Consider the following 27,888-nt stretch of genomic DNA (forward strand, 5'->3'; position numbering starts at 1 on the left):
GAACTTCAAAACGATACAAGCACAATGTGCCAAATGAGCAGACACGCTTACATATACAGTTGTATACCGTATAACTATGCTATACCTTGTCTACAATTATGATATGAAGTATCATAGCTATATATCAAAGACAAAAATAATACAATTCAACAATATCTCAGGCTGGGAATAATTCTTCTTTGACTGATAATCTTATATTACAGAATAGCTTAGAGGGATACACATAACTATACTTTAAATAAGAAAGTTAAAAACTTCCAAATACGGTAATATGGTGAAGCTAGATATCGCATAAAAAAACAGAGTAACTCAAGCATGTTTTGAGTTGTTTCCAACAAACTCCAACAACTTTTTTTTTCTTTCTTACATTGTGAATACCAACCCTGGTTTAAAAATATGTCGGAAGACCTTGGAAAGTGACAAGAGATTGTCAAAAAATGTTTCCATCTTAATCTTTTAAATGCATCTTCTATCTTTTTTCCCCTCTCTCTCACTTGTAAAAATTCACAAAGTGAGAATAGTAAACAATTTATAATCAATACTAAAACAGATGATGGGACAAATTATCAATCAAGAGATGACCTGGATGTAACTTTCTTCTGAGGCACTATTACAGAAGATGGAATTCACTTCCAAATCACCAAAATACAATATTTTTTGTCTCATCATTGAAGTTCAATGAGCCAAGTGCAAAGTAGAAATATTTGCAGGTTCGCAATCCATAGAGCTTATACGCTCCTACGACAAGAGCATCGCTCGAGCTCACTGAGAATTCGGCAGTCCGTTCTGATTGCATCTGCCTAAAGAGTACTATCAAATGCCAAAAGTACTTTATATCTCGATTGTAACTACAAGTATCTCTTGGACAAATAAACTCTAAATTTCCTGAAGTGTCTTATTAAGTACATTCTAACCAATCCTATTGCAAGACTTGTAGCACATGGGGAAAGGGTAATGATGAATATGGTTAGTCAGCATGGGAAAAGAGCCTCTCACCACCATACCTTGTGTGACTTGTGTATGAAGAGAGAAATAGTACCCAGTGAAATACCATGATTTTACCTTGTTTACCACTAAGGTAAGGGCAAGTAAGACAGTACAGAAGTGTTTTTAAACTGACGCAATTGTTGACTCACGGTGACCATGCACACTGTATACCAGTGAAGGGAGATTTACAATAACTGACCGGTCACTTCAACATAACGACCCACAAAGAGAACTCTCTGTTTCAGGTTTTTTCCCCCTTCTTTTTCCTTTCTTTCTTTCTTCTGTTGAACTAAACATGGACAGGGAAGTCATCTGTGAGGTTACATAACATGTGATACTGAAGAATTGTGAAAAACTGATGTTAGCTACAGACATAATTTCAGCCCTAATGGGCCAAGTGCAAAGTAGAAATATTAGCAGCTGCACCACAGAGAGAGCTTATACGTTCCTACGACAAGAGCATCCCTTGAGTCCACTGACAATTCAGCAGTCTGATCTGATTGCATCTGCCGAAAGAGTACTATCAAATGCCAAAAGTACTTTCAATCTCGATTGTAACTTCAAGTATCTCTTGGACAAACAAACTCTAAATTTCATCAAGTGTCTTGTTACTACATTCTAACCAATCCTATTGCAAGACTTGTAGCACGTGGGGAAAGGGTAATGATGAATATGGTTTAATAGTCAGCATGGAAAAAGAGCCTCTCACCACCATTCCTGTATGACTTGTGTATGAAGAGAGAGATAGTAACCAGTGTGTAATAGAATGATGATTTTACCTTGTTTACAACCAATGTAAGGGCAAGCATTAACCCGTTGAAGACTAGTCCCGAGTATACTTGGGTGAGCGTCTATGGAAAATGCATGTTGGAGCAAAATCAGCCCATCCTAAACAGTTTGAAGACAGTACAGAAGTGTTCTTGATACAATTGCTGACTCACGATGATCATGCACGCTGTATACCAGTACAGGGAATTCTAAAAGATATGTGACCAGTCACTACGACATTGTTGAACATAATATGGATAAGGAGGTCATATAAAAAGTATGGCATATGCCATGTGGAACTGCAAAACTTTGACACAAATTGATGTTGGCGATAGTCTTGTTTTCAGCCCCATTCACCACGGACAGCCGGGGAATATCTTCACTGTAAGTGTTGAACGACACATGGATAGTTACAAACATGTGGAACTTTTGAGATAATTGATGTTGGCAATAGTCTTGTTTTCAGCCCGATTCACCATGGATAGCCAGGAATATCTTCACTACAAGTGTTTAACACAACACAGATAGGAAAGTCATATGCAAACTTATTACGTAACATGTACTGTAAGACAAATTGATGTTAGCAATAAACTTGTATTCAGCCCAATTTAACATGGACAGCTAGAGAATATCTATATAACTGCAAGTCTTGAACGCAACACAGTTGGGGCAATCATATGCAAAGTTACAAACATGTGGAATCGTGTGACAAATGATGTTAGCTGTGGTCTTTTTTTCAGCTCCATTTACAAGGACAGCCAGAAAATATCTTGAGTGCAAGTGATCTACAGTAGAGAACGCAACATTCCCCGTCACAAAAGCCCAACAGCAAGCAGTTGCTGTCACACCACAAAGTCCTCACAGAGGCCCCAGCGGGCCATAGCTTGACAGTTCATGACCCAAATAAGTACTGATGCATTCGACTCTTGTCAAATTACCACTTACGACACCATGTAAGACGGTAATGGTACTTTTGAGGAAATAACCTGAGAGGGTGAGATTTTAGGTCTCTGTACTGATGTCTGAAGAAATCCAAATTCCAAGGATGCTATATTTTCTTAGGGCAAAGGTCAGCCACAGCAGAAATGCACACACTTGTGTGCGCTGCTTGTGTAGTTTATGCAAACTGTAACATGCAAATTATTGTTAGGATGGAATATTTTGTGTTTTGCACATTTTGCACTCTACGATGCCATCAACTGTCTTACTTACTGTGTTTTGTTGGCATGAATTTGTACTCTCACTAACAGAGTATTGACATATGGTGAGATTAAAAAACACACAAAAAGATTTACTGGATAACTCAAGCACAAGAAGTTAAACACCACAAAACTTCCTCAAAACTTCCTCAAATTCCTCAATTGTTGTCCAGTTTTTACATTTCTGGAAGGGAATTTTTTCTTCAGCATCGTGTCACCACAAATGAACTAAAGTTTGTCCACAACACTTCACCTGCTCAAAATCTTTCATATTATTCAGATGAAAGTTGTCTCTTCAGAATGATAACCTGCATAGAGTCACATACAAATCCAACGCAAGGTTTTTCCCTAGCGCAGTTACTATTAAAATGAAATATCGATGGAATGGATACCGGTACAAAGAATATCGCAGAAAGCTTGAGATACTGTAAGAAAATATTGTCTCTGTGTAAAAAAAGTTCTTTCCCGTAACTATTACGTAAGTTTCCCCCCTACACAAAATCTGATTAAACAGAATAATTGATTCACCCTCCATACAATGAATCATTCCACAAGACATTATGTTAGTACATAAAATTCTCCCCATCGCCACATCTTTCTATTCTAGGGTTATCGTATAAACATGAATGAATACAACTTCAAAAGACAAGTCTTTTAAAACCATCACTTAGGCTCACTTTTAAAGAGGAGAGAATTTATCTCTCAAAAAAGACAACACACAAAGATTTTGTCAATAGTTGTACAGTCCACCTGCCAGACAAAATGTCACTGGTCAAGCAGGCAGCCATCAACTGGACGGTCATCAAGATGGACAATCTTGTCTCCAATCAAACTGTCCATTAGTAAGTGACTTGCCAGCAAAAGTGCTAGCAAAGTGAAAGCAGTAAAACAAATGAGAAATACGAGAAAGAGAGAGAATTGTCAAGGAAGTAATCTAACTTCATCATGACAATTTTCATTGTTATATATTCATACTTGCTTTCCCGGCATTTTATCTCCAACCCAGGTGCACAAATACATGTACAGCAAAATATACTGTTTACGTTTTTTCTAAAGATTTTTCTTAGCCAACTTTCAAATACAGCGTATCTGGATGGATATGGCTCCAAGAAAGTCGGTCATTATCGAAAGGGTGTACCTGCCTACTCTGCAGCCCCATAAATAGGAACAAATGGAAGTGTAACTTTGTGGAAATAGGACTTGTCATCTATTTCCCACGCTTCGCTATTAACAGATGGTGATATGCATAGGAACACACCGATCGACATGGCTATATCATTCCTGAAAAAATAGAAATTTTCCTCCAAAATTTGGAGTGAAGTTGGCAGGTATGAAAGGGGCATTTGCAAGGTTTCTGCGTTTAAAATATCACTAAGCTGTTGGTAATTCCACATGAAATTACGAACAATGCCATCAACATCTGCGAGGTATACTAGTCCAAACTTTTTACCATTCAAAAGAAAGATGTCTTGCGCTCGCTAACAAAAAGGCTGCACATATTTTCCTGTACACTCCCCGCATTTTATCCATCTGCACAGTTCTGAGAAAGACCACATCGCACACAGAAGCAAGCTGACACTTTTTTTTTTTGACAAGTTGCTGTCACCAAGGTCCAATGAAACTCCAAACCGCTGCGACAGATGTTCCTCAAACATGGATTTTGCTTCTTCGTTGTAATTTTAAAGTTGTTAATGCCATCTGTGATCAACGAGGTTCCTTCCTCTGGTCTAGGCCCGAGGGACTCAACCTCTTGACCTCCTACGTCTTCATGCTCATTGCGACGAAGCTGGCCTCGACATGTGGGCCCTCCTCCCTCACCTCCTTTAGGTTGCGCTCCTTGCGCCTCGCAAAGATGAAGATGTAGATGGGAAGACTCAGCGTCAGCAAGTTGAATACAATGAAGCAAATGTTGAGCTGGACGAAGGAAAGGAAGATTTTTTGGAAAAAAAAAGATAATGATGACATGATACGAGGTGGCCAGCATATACAACATTCAACAAAACTCTAGGAGGTCCTAACAAATGTGGGACCCCTCCTTTTATTCGGACCACTTTTTTTGCTTTATATTAGGATATCGCAGCAATTTCCAAACCAATTTTCATCAAGCAAACTTTTGATTCCTCTTAGAATGCTGTATGCCCTCTAATATTTCATAGGAGTTGTTTCTAATTATCTCACAAAAAGTTAAAACTTGAATCCTCAATCTCAACCAAAATCATACCATCCCTTTTAGGGTCAACAAATGAGAGTTTAGGCTCAACATTGCACATATGCAATGCCATATCACCAACAGTAAATTGGTGTAACAAAAAAAAAATCAAGCCAACTTTGGCAGTCGTTCAAGCTGCAGTTATGATTTTGCCTCATTACATGTGGCCATCAACTGATTCCGATCTCAGAGGAAAATAACATGTTGGCCCTGTATATTTTAATACAAGGTCTAATGATCAGTTATGCAGTACCAAAACAATCTCTGGTGACAAGGTTTTTCCCTTTTTTTAAAATTATTTCCTTTTAGTTACATGAAAGATAGGCTCAGACACAAAAATAGCATTTATCTTGGCAAAGGTCTGCATCATCACTGTCATAATGTTTTGCCTAAAGGAAGTACAAAAAAATGTGTGGGAAGGGGGGAGGGGGTGTTCAGAGGAATTGCCAAAGTGAACAAATTACTGCATATATATATGTCATATATTTTGCGAGTCTAAATTTTCACAAATCAAGAATTCCCGATGATTTTGCGAGTGGTTAAATTCGGGATCATGGAGTCCTGTACTGAACAGAGAAATGTAAATGCATATGTCACATCCACATCGCGATCAGAGTCAATATTTTCGCGTGTCTTTAATTCCGCGAATAGCACTTGACTTGCGAAAGTCAAGAAAATAACAACCTCGCGAAATATTCAATGTATACAGTAGATTATTCTTCTCTTTCTCATAAAAAGATAGAAGAATTATCACAGGGTCAATTGTGACATGAGACATTAACCTACACAAGTCATAACATTCTTTATGGGGGAGGGGGAGATAAAAGTATGTTCTTGTTTTTCTTTTTTGTTCAAACACGAGAGTCATGTTGAAAAACAGATGTTTTACGCAAGGTAAGATATAAAAATTGTTAATATGTGTTCTGTTTATGCAGCCCTGTTTATAACATCAGGAACAGGTGGTCTGTGGGCCACCGATACTCACAATGAATGGATCGCCATGCAGCACGTTCTGCAGAATGCTGAAGATGGGGTACTGGAGGAGGCCAAAGATGCCGGCAAACGACCCCATGACCCCAAACAGGGTGCCGAAGAACTCCTGGGGGAACCTGTCAGGGCACGGGAAGATTTGAAAAAAGGACTTTTACATACGTACATGACCGAAATCACTTCAAGCCTACTTATCACGATGGATGGATTACCACTGCCTTCATCTTCATGGTCATTTACCTGAGGTCTTTAATAGTGATGAGCTAATCTATCAGTCGGCTCCTATCATACTTCAATACTTGGGTATCCAAGTTTGCGGGCATTAATTGTTGCCATGTTGTCAGGAGCAACTTTCTGCATTTAAGGTCTGCAAGAAGTTTGAAATAAGGTAAACCAGTTTTATCATAGAACTCACTGCGTGCACATCTCCGCGGAGTGTTAGGAAAAATTAAACCGTGTCATGTGACAAAGGGAGAGTAGAAAGAGAGAAGCCTGTTTTGTGTTTGTTTTGTTTTTTTCAAAATGTTTGTGTAATGTGAAAGGAAATGGAAAAATCGTCTTCTGAAGAGGCAAGATTTTCTTTCTTTTATTGGGGGGGGGGGGGGGGGAACAGATGTGTGAATCACTTACATTAAAAAGGCACAGTAGACCTGAGTAGACAAGACAACGAATCTCAAAATCTTTAAAGGACAAGTTCACCTTCATAGACATGTGGGTTGAGTGAATGCAGCAATATTAGTAGAACACATCAGTGAGAGTTTGAGCAAAATCGGACAATCCGTTCAAAAGTTATGAATTTTTGAAGTTTCTGCTCAGTCATGGCTGGATGAGAAGACTACTATAGCTTGTGATGTCATATGAGTACTACTATATAAAGAAAGTATAAAGAAAATTGAAGATATTCTCACTTTTCTCACATAATAAAAGAGCACTCGACTTCTCTCTTTCAGAAGTCAGGGGGAATAATATTACCCCTAACATAAGTCAGTAACAAGTCGAGGAAGTGTGCACTTTATTCAAAAAGTCAAGTTTTGTGAAATTCTCTTTTTATTTTCCTTATATCGTTGTACGCATGTGACATCATACACTGTAGTAGTCTTCTCCCACAGCAGTGATTGCACAGATATTTTAAAAATTCATAACTTTTGAACGGATTGTCGGATTTTCCCCAAACTTTCACTGATGTGTTCAACTAACATTGTTGCCTTCACTCAATTCACATGTATATGAAGGTGAACTTGTCCTTTAATTTCAGAAGAGCTAAAGACCTTTTTCATTTCTGCAACATTTTTTTTTGCAAAATAACATCAAGGTTGACATCAAATAATGCTGAAACATCATTTTGGATTACATCAATAATAGCAATGGTTAAAACTCATATCAGTAGTTTTGATTATCAAAATTGAGTTAGGAGGTTTTTGAATACGTATGCCAATTGAGATACGAGGTCTAGTCACCCCAGGGACAACAATACGCTGCTCTATGGTCATCCCCTGAGACACCACACCACACCACGTCGACGCAACTTACATGATGGGGATGACCGCCACCGAGAGGCCGTAGAGAAATGACCGGATGACCACCTGAATCAGAAAGGTCAGGTACTGAAGCTCCAGCTTCGGGATAACGATGCAGACGGAGAAGACAGTGAAGAGGATTGTAGTCAGGGACAGCGGCATGATGGCGTCCTGCAGGTCGGCGTACGGACTGCGCTTGTCAACTTAAGAGCAAAAAGGACATACAAGTAAGGATGGGGTGAGGTAATATCTGTAGTTTAAGTTCACTTTGCTTGATAATATCTATCTTTTCATTATTGAAGCACCATGAGCACTAAAAGGTGGACCTGTGCGCTATACAAGTAGCCACTATTATCATTATTAGTAATAGAATTATCATAATCTTTGCTCAATAATGTAAAGTCTTCATGTATGGAAGTTAAAACAGCACATATTGGACTTTTAAATTCATGAAATTCTTCTGTCGAGATGTTTTTCATTGCAACTGATTGGACTTTTATTGTAAAATCTTAACCAGCAGAGAGCCTTTGGTGAAGCATTGGGTATTTGTTCATACATCATCATTTCAAAACAAAAACAAATTCCCTTCATTCTTTTTGCCTAACTGGAGGTTAAAGAATTATGAATAAGACCAAATGGGAATGACCAAGAAGTAAGGCATTGAGTATTTATAAAGAAAAATCATCTTTTCACTGTCATGAAATGGCCTCAGCTCAGTAGTTGTGCCACAACATGGTAAAGTAGTACGAATGGCAGTTCAAATCCAAGACTAGTTCCTTCTTTTTCACTTGGTGTACATATCAATACATATCAAGCATACAATCTCATTCAGGTATAATAACAGCAAAACCTCTGTAACCACACCCTCTCCACAAAATCAAATTCCCTTCATTCTTATTCTTACCTTACTGGAGGCCAATGAATTTTGAATGAGATCAAGAGGGAATGAAAGAGAGGCGAGGCATTGGGCATTAAAGGGAGAGTACAGTATTGGTGGAGATGAAAATTGGGCTTTTATTTTTTTGCGAGATACCAAGAAAACACTTATGAAACAGTACAGAACATACCATTTTAAGAGGAATTCAAAGTTTATTTGATAAAAATCAGGTTTGGAATAGCTGAAACATCCAAAAACAAAGTAAAAACAAACAATCGTAATAAAATGTGGGTCCCACACTTAATTAGGATCACTCTGTTTTGGCTATCTCGGCCATTTCAAAACCATTTTTCATCAAATAAACATTGAATCCCTCTTGGAATTACATGTTCTTTAATATTTCATAAGAGGTTTCTCACTATCTCACCAAAAAATGATAAAAACCTGAAGTTAAGTCTCCACCAAAACTATACGATCCCTTTAATATTCAAAACATCATCGTGTCACTGCCATGAACTGGCTTCTGCTCAGTGGTAGTACCGCCACCTGGTAGGCAGCAGGTGACACTGGCTCAGAACCTGCTGCACACTATTTCCTTATTTTTCACTCCGTGTTCAGAATAACACAGATCAAGCACACAATCTCATTCACTAAGAGTAGCAGTCAAAAAAAAAAAAAGACAGCAACAAAACAAAGCATAATAAATGAAAGCCTCTGTACTTCAGCCTTGTGCTGCCATGTTTGATCAAATTCAGACAGGAACTTGTTGGGTAGCCATGCTGTAAAGCCCAGTTATACTTAAGCTTTTTACCAGTTAAATGATCTTCCGATGGATACTCCTCAGATTGTTGCATAAGTCCCGACTGACAGACAGACTGACAAAACAGACAACGTTGGAATGGCAAGGAGAGTAGGAACCCCCCAAATGTAAGAAATCACTCACCGTTTTTCTTGACACACCATCCCCGGGTCATCTTGTTGCGATCCAGGAGGAGTCCTCCCAACGGAGCTACGACGAAGCCGCAGAATTGGATGATGGAGAAGATGTTGGTGTAGTGACTCACTGCCGGATGGAAGGTGGGGGATAACAAGACGAGGACTCCAGTGAATATTACTCACACAGAATGACAAGCATGGGACTAGGCAAAAATTACTTAAAATCTTTGATTTTTTTTTTTTAAATAAAAAATAAGTGGATGCCTGGCCACAGCTCAGTGGGCAACAACAACAACAACAGACATACTCAGTACCATCACTGTAATTGGAATTGTATGTTTTTGTATAATCCTTCCATTTTTTGAGCGCATAGGGACATATCACCATGTTTTATGCGCTATAAGAGCACTGTCAATTATTATTATCATCATTATATTTTGTATGTACACATTAAAACCTCTCGGGACCACCTTCCTAAAATCCTAATCACATGGCATATGAATATGTATTGTCACGAGACTGAAAGAATCAGTATGGTCTCTCCTAAGGTAATCAAATGTGCCACAAGTTCAATCATAAATGCTTAAAAGCTCCTGTATTATTTGATTCATAATCTTTTTTCCAAAATGTGGTTTCTTTGGCAGTACTTGGTAAAATGAAGGGCAGAAACAACTAAAACAAACAAACAAACAAAAAAAAAATTATACAAATCAAAGTAAGAGCACGAGGAATTCACATGACTTGAAATGTGAGGATGCAGTTCACTCCACAAGGGTTATGCAACAGACTTTGTCCACTTCTAACCTAGAGAGCAAAGTAACACCATTAACCCATTAAGGATGAGTCCCAAGTATACTCGGGCAGGTGTCTATGGGAAATGCGTGTTGTAGCAAAATCAGTCCGTCCTCAACGGGTTAAACCTTGTTTGGAAGGGATATGATCAGATTTCAGCCAGTCACCTCTCTTTTATTAGTAAACTTACAAGATACCTGTAACAGATAATGGTAGTGCAGACAAAACATATGCTTGATATTATATTTCTGTGATGTACTTTGATACATGTTTGCTCGTCGTAAGAGCGCTATATAGGGACCTATATTGTAAAACATGGGAGTAAAAATGTGACTCTGAGGCCATGCATGCATTGTCTGCTCATCTTCCCTTGGCCTGTCTGGTGCGCGTGATTGATGTTTTTCAATCATGATACCAGGGTCGGCCTCACATGAGGAAGCATCCTTCTTCCTTGGCTCTCGCCCAAGTCACTGACATTCCTTTGACCTCTGTTCCATTCTGTGATGCATCATTTTTTATGTCTTCTATTTTTTTCTTCTTGATCTTTGGAAAAAAAAAAATCAACAAGCATGCACCGGAGCATGGCTATACTCAAAGTTTATGAAGAACTTTCAGAATGTTTCAGCACTTTACTCACTTTGAGCAATTCTTACGTACTTCTTGATATCAGGACATAATATCACGTGCATTTCAATGGTGTATCATTTGTCATAGATGGCCACAAAGACTGTGCCAATATCCATGCATCATACAAGATTTCATGTATTTTTAAAGGATGCTCTAGAGTAGGAAAATATGAACTACCTCATTCCTTCATAAAGGTGATAAGAAATATCAATATGTGCTATGCAAATATCTGTAGGCCTACGCCATACAAGATTTCACATATACATTACGGACACCCTACGTTAATAAGACCAAATCATCTACCTTGTGGCTTCACACACTTGTAATTGGCAATAGGAAATATCCATATGGCCTAGTACATATGTACTAAGATCCTTCTTGCTGTTATAAATTCACATCAGCATTAAATCAAAGTAGTCTTCAGAAAGTATGATATAAACACAATCACAACCACACAACTGCTAAATGGTTACGCACAGACAAAATGTACAATCCCAAGGTGATTGCAAAGTGAAGTCTTGACTGATTCATTACAGTCTAAAAGGAAACCATACATGATTACATACATCCTTTAAAAGGAAGCAGACTTAACCAGAAGAAGAAGAAGACGAAGAAGAAGAAAAGTATACTTATGACCAACTATTGTTAATGCCACAGCTTTCACTGGTAATATGTAGCTTCAGTTGCACCACAGCACCCACGTGTCTGCTTGGAAGTATTACAGCACTCTTTGTGAATAGTATCTCAAATTTCCATCGTCATTATTGCAAATAAAATGCTGCAATTTCTAGGAACTAAATATAAATGGTGTTGTTCTAGGCATAGTCCTGTGCATACAATTCTGCGTAGGTACAAGTGCAAGAGCCTCCTCCTCCTCCTCTATCTCCTCCTCCACTCACCTACGTCCTTGTCGTTGTTGCTGAGTTGGTTGAGCCAGGGGTTGAGGGTGCCGATCATGAAGATGAGGCGCAGCTGGAGGATGGAGATCCACGCCACGAGGAGCCAGAACATGAGGGAGCAGAGACAGGAGCGGATGGTGGGAAAGTCCTGCTTCTTGAAGGCCTCAGCCTCGGCCTGGATCACCCGGGACTTTCTCCTCTTCATCCCTACTTGGAGAAATATATACGATGTGTAGGGGTATTAGAATGCACTTCCGTTATAACAAACACGGTTATAATGAAATTCTGGTTACAGTGAAGTAAAATTCAGACCATAACATTATCTGTTCTTTTTTTTTATTGTTCATTTGTTTGATTATGACGAAATACAACGAAAGAAAACTGGCAGTATAGAGGACTTTGTAATAACTGGAGTCCACTGTATAGAGACATTGAAGTGGGGGGAGGAGTAGGAGAGAGAAGGGAGGGGTAGAGAGATTAGGAGAATCAAGAGAGAAAGGAGGCACAGAAGAGTGGGATGAGAGGGAGAGATGATAGTGGACAGCAGGAGGAGGGAGTGGAGTAAGAAAAAAAGGGAGGGAAAGAAGAAGGGGAGGGGATGGGTGGGGGGGGGGAGTGGAGTGAAAGAGAGAGAAGGAGAAGGGGAAGAGGTAAAGGGGGAGGACAGAGAGCAGGGAGAATTATACAAAGAGAAGCAAGAGAGAACAAGAAGGGAGACATAGGAGAGAGGGATAGGAGAGGGGAGGGAGAGGATGGGATCGAGAGGGAGGGAGTGGAGTATTAAAAGAGAGGGGGAGAGATGAAGGGGAGGGGATAAGTGAGTAGGAGGCAGTGGAGTAAAGGAGAGGTGGAAGGGCAGAGAGATAGGAGGAGGAGAAGGAAGAGAGATATAGAGAGAAGCAAAAGAGAACAAGAAGGAGACACAGGAGAGAGGGATGGGAGAGAGGGAAGGGAGAGGACGAGATTGAGGGAAGGGGAGTGGAGTTAGAAAGAGATAAAGGGGAGGGGATGGGTGAGCAGGGGAAGAGGGTGTAGTGAAAGCAGGGAGGGGGAAAGGGAGAGAGATTGGATGAAGAGAGAGGGAAGGGAAAGAGATACAGATAGGGGCAAGAGAGGAGAGAGAAGCAAAGAAGAGACAGATGGGAAAGAGGGAAGGGAGAGGATGGGTGGGGGATGGAGTTGAGTGTCAGAGAGAGGGAGGGATGAAGGGGGAGGGGAGGGAAGGGTGAGATGGACGGAGAGTGACAGAGAGGGAGAGGGTAAAGAGATACAGGGAGAAGCAAATGAGAATGAGAGAGACAAAGAAGAGAGGGATGGGAGAGAAGGGCAGGAGCCGGGAGGAGGAGAGGGAGCGGAGGGAGGAGAGTGAGGGAGAGATGGAGGAGAGGATGGGTTGGGTGGAATGAGAGAAAGGGAGAAAGAATGAGAGAGGGAGAGCGTGAAAGAAAGAATCAACTTAGTTTGACACAAACAAGACTTCAAGTAGTGGCACTAAGCCTTAGAACATCATTCCACAAACCTGCCCCCCCCCCCCCCCCCCCAATCCTCTATCCCACTCTCTGATTATCCTCCCATCAAATCCCAAACAAAACTGGTTCCCTACCCTTTGATCTGACCCCAAAATCCAATATCCCCAAACTAAGGATCCTTAATTACCCCATAGCTATCATCCTTCCCCCCCCCCCCCACACACACACACTTGCAATTGACCTTTAACCCTCAAACAGGCTTTCGACAAGCATCTGCTCACTGGAATTCCTCTGTGTGCTTTGTTCTACTTATGAAACATGAACATGAAATACAAGATTTCACATTTTCCTCTCTGTCTAACCTGGCGACTCAAACTTCAAAACAACCCTCTAGGCATTGTTCTCCTGCAACCTTTGCCTGCCTACATTAATCAATCACACCCTAAGAGGCAGGATGCAATTCCGTAAACATTTCTACAAGACCCTGTAATAAAAGCTAGAGTGATGCGTCTCTACTTACGTAAATGATAAACCACGGCCTCCTCCTCAGCCTATGTAAGTCCTATCATGGCACAGTTTTGTTCTCGTAACCATGGAAATCAGCCTCAAAGATGTGGCACAAGTTTTACATTCTCTTTCGAATACTCTATCCTAGAGGACAAACTGATGTAGATTATCATTCATCCAGTCGAAGTGTCACTCCAAAATTGTTATAAATCACAAAACTGGAACGGGAACTTTACCGACTTAACACATATAAGGATCATTCTTCCACTGGAAGGACACCAGAAGAAGCTGATTGTTATATGGCGAAACGTCGCACGACGTAAGTTCCTATTCCAGTTTTGTGATTTATAACAATTTTGGAATCTAGAGGACCATACTCGATACATCTGCCTCTGTGCTGCAAAGACATTCCTTTAAAATGCTCTTGATTCCTTGCCAATTTTTTTTTTTTTTCATTTCCTCAATCAATAAGAGCACCTTGTGATTTCTACAGGAAGTAAAAGGACATTTCACTTTCAACAGAGCTTCTCATTGTTTCCACTTTGGTTCAAATGCTGATCATAATGAAAATGCTGACTTGCAGCCTTCAACAGTTGTTCATCTGGAGAGCATTTTTGCAAAAACTACCCACAGCATTAAAAGTGCACCACTTTTTGGGTTATTTCCCCTTGATTCTTTGTCATTTTTTGTTTAAGATGCTTTCAAGACATCTATCAGTTAAATGCAAACTCATTTTGGATGTACATAGATTTACAAGAACAAACAAAAACTTCTCAACAAGATTGTTTCTATCCTCAACACATTATTCACTGACTAAACTTTCCCCACAGTTACTATAATTCATTGTCTTGTTTGTGCTGCATCAAGGACAACCGATGATTTAGGTTGGTTATGTGACACATTTTATACACCCGCAAGGTGTTTCCTTTTATTCATTTCCTTCCCCTGTGTGTAATAAATCATACCAGGTATGATCAACATGCAAAGTCATGCAGTGTTGATTACACTGTTGTGTACAAGATCCCTAGACTCCTACTTATGAATGCATTTCTGGGGTGTTATTAGCCATAAGCAATGACAATTAGCCTCAACACGTATTCCTTTTCGGAAATTTTTTACAAACTAAAAGCAATTTAAAACCTTCCTTTCCTAGACTGATTCATCCGGGTCTTGTGAATGTCAGGACACCAAATAAGGCCAAAACCAATGAATTAGAAGCGCTCGAAGAGGGCAATCCTTGTCCAAGGCCATAAAAGGGTCACTACTGCCACAGAACGATTAGCATGTACGAAAACAAAACAAAAACAAAAATCCTGGATGTAGATCACCACAACACGTGATCATTTGGCCCTTTTTATATCACACTGGAACTATCATGAAAATTTATAGAATAATATGTTCATAACTTTTCATAACTTTTCACATTATATCACTGACAGACAAAACAAAGAACAATCAGGAAAAAATGCAAACTCAAAATGGTAACTATATCAGAATGGATGAAGCTGAGTTCTGTACAATAGCGGTTTAGGGTGTAGTGAATGCTGGGCAAAAAAGGGTAACACCATAGAGTGGCCCTGAGTATCACAGCCACTCGAGGGAAAAAACAAATACAGGTGGCTTTTGTAAATAGGTGACCACTACGGACAAGGTAATGACCAAGTTGATACTATGAGTGGTATTTCTATTTTGAGCGTGACCAAGACCATAAACTTGTCAAGTTGACAGGTGTCTCTGCAGTTGTCCACAGTGACATTGGAATAAATATCAACAGAAGGCCCACCAACAACTCCCCCATGGGACTCACCGCCATTTGGTTGTGCCTCAGAGGACTTCCTCCGGGACCCTTTGCGATGGGCGCCCCCTCCGTTCAGGTGCTCCTTCTCTGCTAGTGTCCCGTTCTCTGCCAGTGCTCCGTTCCCGGCCAGGGTCCCGTTCTTCTCCAGGGTCCCGTTCTCCGCCAGCGTCCCGTTCTCCGCCATCGTCCCGTTCTCCGCCATCATCCCGTTCTCAGCCAGTGTCCCGTTCTCGCCGCTGTGGGCGAGCTTCATGTCCAGCTCCTCCTGGTTTGCAACTTCATCCTTTGTGGACAGAGCAGAAACATGAAGTAGGGGGAAAATGGTGTTGAAATGACAACAGTTACAGGGTAACCATTTGCAGATGAATAACAAAACAGCTTTAATGCTTACATTAAAAATAGTTTTAAACTAGAAATGTCGCTGTAATGGTTATACCCCCGCCAAACAACATTTCATAAGCTTTGGTCAAAACAACATTTCATAAGCTTTGGTCAAAAAACTGAGGAAGTAGTTAAATCCGCAAGATCTTTCCTTGATCTTCTGCCATTGATATGCCGTTACCAAGGCAACATACTTTCGGGTACTGTCGAAAAATGCGTCTTGCACATCTACAACCAAAGGCACACATCTGTACCAAGTTTCATGGAAATTGGGCAAAAACTGAGGAAGTAGTTTGCAACACAAAATTTTCCATCATTTTGGCTCATAATATGTGAGCTGTTACCATGGCAACATACTTTTTGTCACTGTCAAGAAATGTGTCATGCTGACCTATATCCTAAGACAAACATTCAATATGAATTCCATGAGAATTGGAAGAACACTGATGAAGCAGTTTTGCCATGAAGCATTTTGCCCTATATTTTACCAATAACATGCCGTTACCATGGCAACGCACTTTTTGCCACTGCGGAAATATGTGTCTTGCACATTAACATATTCAGATGAACATCTGTACCTAATTTCATAAAAATTGATCAAAAACTGTGGGAGGAGTTCGCGACGCAAGATTTGTACCCATTTTTGCCCATAATATGCCGTTACCATGGCAACGTACTTTTGGGTACTGTCAAAAAATACGTCTTGCACATCTACAACCCAAGGCACACATCTGTGCCAAGTTTTATGGGAATCGGTTGAAAACTGAGGAAGTAGTTCGCGACGCAAGATTTGCAACGGACTGACCGCCCGACCGACCGCCCGACCGCCCGACCGTCCGCTGATTCCTATATACCCCCTTCAAACTTCGTTTGGCGGGGGTATAAATATGGGTTTAGGGATAGAAACAACCAACAAAAAAAATTTAATCAGGATAATCAATGCTAAGTACTGTTAAATATACAAAATGTGAACAATAGTTATAATAAAAGTTTTTTCGAAACTAAACCGTCTACAGTTATGGCTTAGTGAGAAAAATACAGATATCTCCTTGTATTTTAGGGTTTATCGCGAAAGTTTTATATGGTAGGATGTTTTGTGATACAACTGACCTGCACATGTGCATCAAATGTGATAACTCAAACATTTATAAAATCACTGCTCCTAATGGTAAACTGTACCTTTAACATTGCATAAAAGTTCACTCTGGCTGCATTGATACTTTGTCAAGATATTTCATGAGATGTCAGAGTCTTGAGGTGGGATGAAAAATCCTTAAGATCAACAAGGTGGTAGATGACAAGAAAGAAAAGAATGGAAAAGCAAGACCCTACAGCTGAAACAGGAGTGATAACAAGAACAAAATGAGAAAGCAAATGAAGGAGGAGAAGTAAAACAAGAAAGAAAGAAAAGAAAAGTATGAGGTAGATCTAGGGTTACACAAGGGCAAGGGGAATATAATGCACAAAGTGAAAGAGAAGAAAATCCTGGAATTCTTGAAACAAGAATAACTAAAAGACAAGATTATAGCAGTTCAAACAAAATAAATTAGACTTCAAAACAAAGAGGGATATCGGCTTCTCATATATTGTAGATATAGAATCAAACTGGGCGTATACCAACCTTTTCTTTCTGCTGCCCTCCACAGCACTCCACCTGGGTATAGCCTGGTGGGAGGGGCCAGGGGACACGCTTGGAGAGCAGGATGAACGTGTTGATGTTGAAGAAGAGGGTTCCCCCGGCCATCACAAAGAAGGCGGTGGACATCGGAAGACCGGCCTCGTAGCTCAACTGTGCATCGAGAAGACGAAGATGGAGAAAATAAGACAATCAGTTAAGAGGGGGGGTTCTGGGGGTGTGGATGCTCATCTGACAGCCTGAATATCCTCATACCTAACCTGCTGCTTACTTCATTCAAGTTAGTCTGTATCAAAAAACCTGTGAATCTGATTGTAACAATATAGTGCTTTGATTCTTTTATATCAGCCATAAAAGTTGACCACAGCAACTGCAGTACAAAAAGGAATGATAACCAACTCTACTTTGCTTTTTCTTTTTCCTTTGTTTGTTCCAGGTATGTTTAAAATGAGTAAATACTAGTGCAGGAAAAGCAAAAAAAAATGCTGTACTCAGAAATTTAGAAATCGGCATGATGAGCTTGATGATTCTCTTTGAACGAAACAATGGGTACATGTGTTGACTCTATGCCAAGAAAGATATTGATATACCACTAGAGAAACAATGCGATGCCAGGTTCAGTATTGTGTGCCTTTCGTCTGCAATAGATTAAAGGGCACTACCATGAATGGCTTCCAACCTGTGGATTCCTGTGAAAAGGCAGACTTTTAAAGGCCACCATCTCCCATCTTAAAGGCAGGTGGAGCAGATGGGAGACATTGCCACTCTGATTTGTCTGCCAAGTGGCACCTACGATCAAAATAGCATGGGAAACGCGGCTGTCTCTGGCACCCTTGGGGAAAATTCAATTTTTGGGTGGTCCCATGAAGTCAGAAATATGAAGCTACACAACAAGAACAACAACAACAAAAACTCCCTGTACTCACAATAATAACATCTGTTGATTTAGGAGACAGTTTTCACAGAAGTACTATTCCTTCTACCATTGTCTCTACCATTCCTGCCACTGTTCCCTCTACCAGTCTATCTCCCATTTCCTACCATTCTATCTCCCATATCCTATATCATTTCCTTTACCATTTTATCTCCCATATCCTATATCATTTCCTTTACCATTCTATCTCCCATATCCTATATCATTCCCTCCACCATTCCCTCTACCATTATCTTTACAATTCCCTCTATCTTTCCATTTATCACAGTATCTCTCACTTCCTAAATCATTCCCCTACCTTACCCTGTTCCATTCCTTCCTATCATTCCCTCTACCATTATCTTTACAATTCCCTCTACCTTTCCCTTTACCATTACATCTCCCATCTCCCATTTCATTCCTCCTTACAGGTATCTTTCCCTGTTCCACTGCCTTCTAATCTACCATCTGCTCTACCATTTCCTCTATCATATACTATCTACCACATTCCCTCTAAAACATTGCCTTTGACATTTCCTCTATTCAATCTACCATCTCACCTGTCATTCCCTCTACAATTCCCCTTACCCATTATCTTAACCATTCCAATCTACTATTCCCGCTGCCATTGTCTTTACCATTGATTCACTCTATCCTTCCCTCTACCATTCCCTCCATCATTCTACATCCTATTCCCTCATCATATTCCCTCTAACATATTCCATCTAACATATTCCATCTGCCATTCCATTTTAAACTCCCTCTACCCATTTTCTTAACCATTACCCTCTCCAATTTCCTAGTACCATTGTCTCTCATTCCCTCTATCATACCCTCATGAATAAATAGATTGACAGAGAGATAAGCAGATAATAATGAATAATGAACAAATGAAAACATAAATGAATAAATAGATTGATATGTTAAAGGGAAAGTCCAGACGATATTCATAATTCTACATCATGTGGTACACAAATCAACAGCTCCATGTATAGATTCGTGGAATTTACTGTGGTCCTTAACAGAGAAACCAATACTCTGAAAAACCCAAAACAAATTACCCTGAACAAGGATGATGACATAGGAGGCTAACATATTTCAGAAACGTAGCAATGTAGTTCCATTACAATACTGGTTGCTTTAAAACAAGTTCACCTCCGTAGAATTTATACATGTTTTTTTTTTCTTTCTTTTTATATCTGCTTCCTTGAGCCTCCACTCATGCACTCTTAAGGTGAAGCTGCCATGCCATCATCCTTGTTCATTGTGATTTGTTATAAATTTTGAAAACATTTTTATTCCTCATCCTAATACGCTACAAATTCTGAAATTCTGTACCCAGTATAACCAATTTATAGTTGTTCAAATGTTAAAGTCTGAAAATTATTCAGATGTCTATTTTAATGTTGGTAAACAAATAGATTAATAAAAAAGACAATAAAAAAAAACACAACATTTTTCCACTTTTTGTGGAGGCCTACATTATGACATGCAGAGAAAATGTCAACAAAAAGTTTTGGAGGTTAGGTTTTGTTATTGCTGTTTTGGTTTGGTCTTGTTTTCAAGAATCTTCCTACACAAAATGCAAAGCAAATATCACTTCCCACATAACGTTACAGTTCAAAACCAAGAAAGATTGGCATACACTGTAAATATTGACTGTGGGTGCTGATAGTACGGTAGCACTTTACAGCTCCTTCACACTTAAGCTCGTTAACTCACAATGAACACAAACACACACACATTAATGCTCCATCATAACCTTTAAGAGCACACAAATCATGTTGAATGTCATAGCAAACTCTGGACTCCTTGCTTATCAGGTAAACAGGAAGCCGTTATTGTTTTGGGTATCTTTGGTAATCTTGGATGTTGTCATTTTTCCCTATTGAAAGCTTTAAAGGGATGGTACAGTTTTGGTTGAGATAAGGATTTAGGTTTTAACTTTTCATTAGATAGTTAGCAACCATTTATATCAAATATTAAAGAGCATACAATTCAAGCGGAATTAAAAGTTTATTTGATGAAAATTGGTTTTGAAATGGCTGAGAAACCCACGAACAATGAGGTCCTAATAAAAGATTGGACCCACCTTTTATTTATAGGACCACTTTGTTTTGCTTTGTTTTTGGATACCTCAGCCATTTCAAGACCAATTTTCATCAAGAGAACTCCTCTTAGAATTGTATGCTTTCTAATATTTCACAATAATGGTTCATAAATACTTCACAAGAAGTTGAAACCTGAATTCCCATCTTAACCAAAACAAATATCACCCCTTTAAGTTTCAAAAAGAATTGAGGAAGGAAGCTTGAACAATGACGTTTCCATTCTTTGCCCTCTCCTATCAGAGCCTAAAATCTCTGAAGCACATGACTTCAAGTTACTGCTGCAAGACAAACACAATCAATCCAAATGTTCACAAATTTCCACGTGAAAATGGCCTTTATAGCAGGAACCTAAAGCCAGTCAGTTTATCAATATGGGACACCCTCCATCCAATCTTTGCAAAACTAATAAAAATGTTCCTTGAATTATGATCCCATCAACAAGCCCCCCCCCCCTCCAAAACACACACAAACACACAAATCTCAAGAAACCTCCTATACATTTTTAATGCCATATGGCTGACATAAATCTTTAGTGCTGATGTTACTCTGTGGACCTGCATTGAATACAACAAAATTTGTGAATCTGTTCCGTAGGCCTGTTCAGACACACAATGTATCTAACTGCTTTTTGTGGTTTCTGTCCATAGTGTACCTGCCAAATTTAAACCGAGGAAATTACAATTTCACTGATATCTTCAGTTCATTGTAGGTGCAAGGTCAAAAAAGTATTAAAAAACAAACAAAACAAACAAAATACTGTATACACACAAACATACAATGAAGGGCATTGAAATGAAAAAGTACATTCAACTTGAGCATGGTGAGGAAGTTTGCACTTGATTTGCATTTAGTCTCCTTAAAGCAATAAAGCATGGTTCAACAAAGTGGGACACACAAAGTATTAAAGGGGCTGTACAGTACTGGTTGAGGTGAGGATTCAGCTTGTAATGTTTTGCAAGATATTTAAAAACTACTCTATGAAAATGTTAAAGAGCATACAATTCTAAGGGGAATCAAAAGTTTATTTGATGAAAATCAGTTTTGAAATGACTGAGATATCTAAAAATAAGGAAAAACAAAGAGATCCTAATCAAAGTCATGGTCTGTCAATCTTATTAGGATCGCTTTTTTTTTTGGATATCTCAGCCATTTCAAGGCTAATTTTCATCAAATAAACTTTTGATTCCCCTTAGAATTATATGCTCTTTAACATTTTCATAGAGTAGTTTTTAAATATCTCGCAAAACATTACAAGCTGAATCCTCCTTGAAATTACACGTACATATTCTTTCATATTTCACAAGAGGTTTCTCATTATCTCACAAAAAAACAAAAAAAATGTTATAAACCTGAATCCTTACCTCAACCAGTACTGTACAGTCCCTTTAAGCATGGTATGGACCAGGTATGTTTATGCACTCGAAAAAAAAAAATATAATAAAGGAAAAAAATGAACCTGTCACCTAATGCAGAATGTTGTCTATTTCACATGACACTGTCATTGTAGACTAAAGTGTCAAGAGTTGTTATAGACTGCTTTTTCTTTCATCATTTCACTGAAAAAAACATTGTTTTTGTTCATCCTGAACCCTGCTGGCTGAAACTAGTACTTGACAAACTTTAAGCATTATGAAATTAAATTGTATCTGACATCTTTTTTAAAAAAATCTATTGCAACTCTTGTTTGTTACCTTTTGGCATGATATGAACATCATATATTTTGCAGGTGTAATATTTCTCAATTGGGATTTGTAACACAATCTTTCAAGTAGTTGAAGCAAACCGAAAATCACAGTGAAGGAAAACAAGGAAAAGTAGAAATTACGTTGTGCGTAATATATGTCCCCAAAGTAAGTAGCATTTTGTAGCAAAATGTACGATATAGGTCAAAAATTCAGGTCAAAGGTCAAAGAAGTCAAAGGTCAAAATTCTGTGTAGAAGCTTTGAAGCCCTGACCTAGTGCCATCACATAAAGCAAACGGAATCGAAATCGGGTTAGAAATGGCGAAGGAGTAGCATTTTGTAGCAAAATGGACAATATAGGTAAAAAATCAAGGTCAAAGGTCAAAGAAGTCAAAGGTCAAAATTCTGTGAAGAAGTTTTGAAGCCCTCACCTAGTGCCATCACATAAAGCAAACAATCGAAATCGGGTTAAAAATGGCAAAGGAGTAGCATTTTGTAGCAAAATATACAATATAGGTCAAAAATCAAGGTCAAAGGTCAAAGAAGTCAAAGGTCAAAATTCTGTGTAGAAGTTTTGAAGCCCTCACCTAGTGCCATCACATAAAGCAAACGGAATCAAAATCTGGTTAGAAATGGCGAAGGAGTAGTATTTTGTAGCAAAATGTACAATATAGGTCAAAGGTCAAGGTCAAAGGTCACAACTGAAATTCTGTGAAGAAGTTTCAAAGCTCCCATGTAGTGCTATCATATACAGCAAACAGAATCAAAATTGGCTCATAAATGACAGAGGAGTAGCAAATTGAACATTTTGATCACACAAAGACACACACACAGACAGACGGACGGACGGAAGGACGGACGGACGGACGGACGGACGGACGGACGGACACACGGACACACAGACACACACACGTACGGAGCCCGTTTCATAGTCCCCTGCTCGAACTCGTTCGGCGGGGACAATAAGACATGACTTGAGCATAATCCCTTTTCAGAAGAAAACTTGGCAATTTCAAACCACGGAGACAACATACAGCACTCTCATTTTTTTTTTCATTTTTTTTTTTTTTTGGGGGGGGGGGGAATTCACTGTACTTTTGTATGTATATTTGTATGTATTTTGTATTGTTTTTATGCAGGGCCCATTTGTAAATCAGTTTTTTAACTGAAAGGGCTACCCTGTTACAATAAAAAGGAATAAATAAATAAATAAATAAATAAATAAATAAATAAATAAATAAATAAATAGATAAATAAATAAATAAATAAATAAACAAATAAATAAATAAATAAATAAATAAATAAATAAATAAATCCCCTACAGATTTGTAACATGCAATTTACCTTAACGATGAGCATGACCACAGCTGATGAATCAAAACATCCACTCATGAGGGTCATGATAGTGGCCTTGTTGGGTCCAAAGAGATTTGAAACCTGAGAAAAGACAAAAGAAACAAAATAAATTTCCGTAAATTACATGCACATGAATACCTTTCAAACCAATTTACCTGTCAAGTATCACTGGCAACATTCATCAATGCAGTGTAAATATACTTTATGAGACAAGTTTAGTGGTATTTCTAATGTATACCATCTGGTGTACAATGTACACGTAGTATAATAATATTTAAATTCTGTGTACACCTGCTTTTTGGGTTCCTTCTGGTTCGACAACCAGAAATATGTGGAAAAAGGCAATATGATTTAGGGAGGAGGCGGGGGGGGGGGGGGGGGGGGGGGAATCACAATTTGACAGGATGCCAAACTGCACCTACCCTTTTCATCGTGGGAGATATTGGAATATAAATATACTTATGAACTCATAACAGATGATACCACAGTATGATTCATTACCAAGCCAGCAACTTTGACAATGTACTCCAAGAGTGTAACGTTTGGCACTAAAATACTGTATGCACTATGTATGGTTATAGAAGTCATTGCACAGGACATAAAATTACATTGCAGTTTCGGTAAAGTTCAATGCTCTACTGCAATAAAAAAATCTAAATCATTTCTGATCAGAGTACAAAAAATGTAATTCAACACAGCTTTCACTAAACTTGCCCAAGTGAATTTCCTATTTCTGTGTCACTTTAGCCTTAAAGGACAAGTTCACCTTCATAAACATAAGGATTGAGAGAATGCAGCAATATTAGTAGAACACATCAGTGAAAGTTTGAGGAAAATTGGACAATCGATGCAAAAGTTATGAATTTTTAAAATTTTTGTGTTGGAACCGCTGGATGAGGAGACTACTACAGCTTGTGAGTCATATGCGTACAACAGTATAAAGAAAATGTAAAGAAAATTCAACATATTTTCACTTTTTTCGCAAAATAAAAGAGCACTTGACTTGACTCTTTCTAAAGGCAGGGGGAATAATATTACCCCTAACATATGTCGGTAACGAGTCAAGGGAATATGTACTTTTTTCAAAAGATAGAATTTTGTGAAATTCTCTTTATATTTTCCTTATATTGTTGTACGCATGTGACATCTAAGTTATTCATACACTGCAGTAGTCTTCTCATCCAGCGGTTACTGTACAAAAACTTCAAAAATTCATAACTTTTGAACGGATTGTCCGATTTTCCTCAAACTTTCAATGACGTGTTCTCCTAATATTGCTACATTCTCTCAATCCTTATGTTTATGAGGGTGAACTTGTCCTTTAATGTCAACTGATGAAATGCAGGAAACTCCCAAAATGTAGACAAGAGTGCCAGCATTCATGGCCTAAAATTAATGTTTATTTGTGCTATGCTGCCCAGAAAAACGTTTTTTAAAGAAAGATTAGAGTTTCTTCTATCGCTGTCACTCTCCTTTCTGTATGTTACTATGTGTATCGCAGCATTATTTGCCTTTTTTCCAATGTAGTGTGCACTACCATTTTGCTATAAAACTCGAATAATGATGTACATAGCCATCAAGGCTGAGCTCAGTACATGTTCACTTTCGCTGACCCCAGGTGCCTCTTTTGTGTATAACAAGAGTTTGTGAGCCTATCAGCACACGCTCTATTCACACCTCGCGCGTGATTGATATTTTGCATTGTTTGATGGCACCTGTAGTTGACCGTGGTAAGGGGATACAACCTGTACTGTTTGACTGCTTCTGCACAGGTGGATTACCAACCTGTCTGTTCTCTGTCTACCTGCAAAAAGAATCTCCTTTGGGGGCTTTGGAGGCTCTCGGAGAATTGCGGGAGGAACGGGCTAAACAAATCTAATCAAAAAAACAATTCTTTCTGTATTCTTATGCATACTACTGGGAGTACATAAAGATAAAACAACCATGTTTGAAAATTCCTGATGACAGCATGCTAATATAAGGTCAGCCTCTTTAATATCCTGTTAACTCTCCTTTCAAAAAATTCCAGTGGCGTCTTGAGTCATAGCCTTAACAGACGTTGTCACAGGACAATTTAATACTACTGAGAAGTTCGTCCACAGTTGCTTCTTTTTTCACGCTTTGAACAGTGGCTATTCTTTCAAAATGCATTACATCCAAGGCAATTTTATGCTGCTGAGAAATTTAATGATAGTTTGTTTGTTTGTTTTTTTCAACGCTTAGAACAGGGACTATTCTTTTAAAATGTGTTACACCCGGATGGTCCTTGCGTAATACGCTGAAGAAAAACCACAAATCGATGCTTTGGTTTTGCTGCCAAGCCTTCCTGTCTGGGTTGTGCAGGTTTCCACCGGTTTATTAATTGCACGGACGCTTTTGGGAAGTGAGGTCTCAACCTTCTTCCAGGAAGAATACACAGTCACTCGAGGAAACAATTCAACTTCGTAATCACACTATTAATGCTGGCTGAGTAAGCAGGCCCGCCACCATCATGACCCCACCATGTAAAATTGAATTGAGAGTGAAATACACTGTAGAAACAGCAAAGTCTTCAGGCATGGTTTAAAAACAAGAGAAGATGAAATGAACATAAAAACAAAAACTTAAAAACCACCTTAATACATTCCTAATTGGAAGCTGGTTATACCAGGTTATACCAGGTTCCTGTGGCATCAACTCATATACAGGAACCTGGTATCATGTTCCATAAGGTAGACAGGAGTATCTGCATTCATGGAGTAAATTCATATTTATTTATGTTAATGCAGACCAGAAAAGTGACTTTGCTTGAAAGATTACAGTATCTTCTATCAATATCTGTTCTTTCTCTGTATCAAAACTGCATGTAATTTTGTCTAATTTACTTTTTTCCAACGTACTAGCTAGTGTGCTTGTTTTGTTATAAAACTTGTAAGAAGATATACTAGTATCAAGACTGAGCTCACTTGATTTTTGACTTTCGCTGACCCCATTCAGGTGTTCTTTAAGTGTTCATGACAAAAGAATTTGTGAGCCCATCAGCGCGTGCTCTATTGATACCTCATGTCCGATCGATATTTTGCATTGTTCGATGGAACATGCAGTTGACAGTGGAAAGGGGATACTGTACATGCAACGCTCGACTGCTTTCTTACAGGCTGATTACCAATCTGTCCATTCTCTGTCGATGGGCAAAAAGAATCTAATTTGGTGGCATTGAAGGCTCTCAGAGAATTGTGGGAGGAATGGGTCAACAAAGCACCAATATATGTTTTAAGCATTTAATTTATGAATATTGACAATTTGTTTGAAAAAAAACCAAACAATCAGGGTATATCCTATCCTACTTCATTCACTAAATCAGCAATAAATCATAACAAAGCCACTTCCAAGATGCAATTAACAGCGTACAAGCCACAAATGGGGCTGCTCCAAGTTAAACTACGAATGGTGCCTATATCCTGAGTTAAAGGGACTGTACAGTACTGGTTGAGGTAGGGATTCATGTTTTGAACATTCCTAAGTGAGATAATGAAAAGCCTCTTCTGACATATGAAAGAGCATGTGATTTTAAGAAGGATTCAACGTTTATTTAATGAAAATTGGTTTTCAAATGCCTGAGATATCCATAAAAGTGTTAATAATTAAAGGCCACATGCCCCAACTTTATTAGTATCTCTTTGTTTCTTATTGTTTTTGGATATCTCAGCCATTTCAAAACCGATTTTCATCGAATTTAAACTTTTGATACCCCTTAGAACCGCATGCTCTTTGACATCTCATAGAGTGATTTCTGAATATCTCACAAAACGTTAAAAGCTAAATCTTCACCTCGACCAGAACTGTACACACCCTTTAAACTACCATTAGTGCTTCCCTTAGTTTGTATTACTGAATGATAAATCAATACATAAATAGGCCACATTTCACTATTTTTACACCAACACATTTCTCCTACTAAATATCACTAATAAATAAATACCTTGGCCATGGATTAATTGCTGTAGAGACATTCAAATCATTTTGCTTTTTTCAAGTTACAAAAAGCTAATTTTGTGACGCAATGTAATGTTATGTTATTTTGAGCTACATGCATTGATATGCAGCAGAGATATCCCCCTTTAACCCATTAAGGATTGGCTGATTTTGCTACAACATGCATTTCCCATAGACACTTGCCCTAGTATACGCGGGACTTGTCCTCAACGGGTTAAAATCTACACCAATATTCTTTGAGTGAAGCTCAATTAGATA

The 27,888-nt window shown here is 38.8% G+C and overlaps 1 protein-coding gene across 1 annotated transcript in view; it reads right to left on the reverse strand.

The window, feature by feature from the left end:
• Positions 1-4,287: 4,287 nt before the first annotated feature.
• LOC139730395 (equilibrative nucleobase transporter 1-like) overlaps positions 4,288-27,888 on the reverse strand; it is a 36,791-nt gene continuing 13,190 nt past the window's right edge. Inside the window, exons 4-11 of the mRNA XM_071641259.1 lie at positions 23,644-23,736; positions 17,578-17,745; positions 15,585-15,858; positions 11,802-12,008; positions 9,491-9,610; positions 7,684-7,873; positions 6,149-6,272; positions 4,288-4,868 (exon numbers count right to left, since the gene is read on the reverse strand). Coding sequence (XP_071497360.1) covers positions 4,713-4,868; positions 6,149-6,272; positions 7,684-7,873; positions 9,491-9,610; positions 11,802-12,008; positions 15,585-15,858; positions 17,578-17,745; positions 23,644-23,736 — 1,332 coding nt within the window. The 3' untranslated portion in view covers positions 4,288-4,712. The remainder of the gene's footprint in view (positions 4,869-6,148; positions 6,273-7,683; positions 7,874-9,490; positions 9,611-11,801; positions 12,009-15,584; positions 15,859-17,577; positions 17,746-23,643; positions 23,737-27,888) is intronic.

This window comes from Diadema antillarum, unplaced genomic scaffold (genome assembly GCF_040938485.1).
Source record: "Diadema antillarum isolate AM-2024a unplaced genomic scaffold, OU_Dant_1.0 seq00000310_RagTag, whole genome shotgun sequence".
Lineage (NCBI taxonomy): Eukaryota > Metazoa > Echinodermata > Echinoidea > Diadematoida > Diadematidae > Diadema > Diadema antillarum.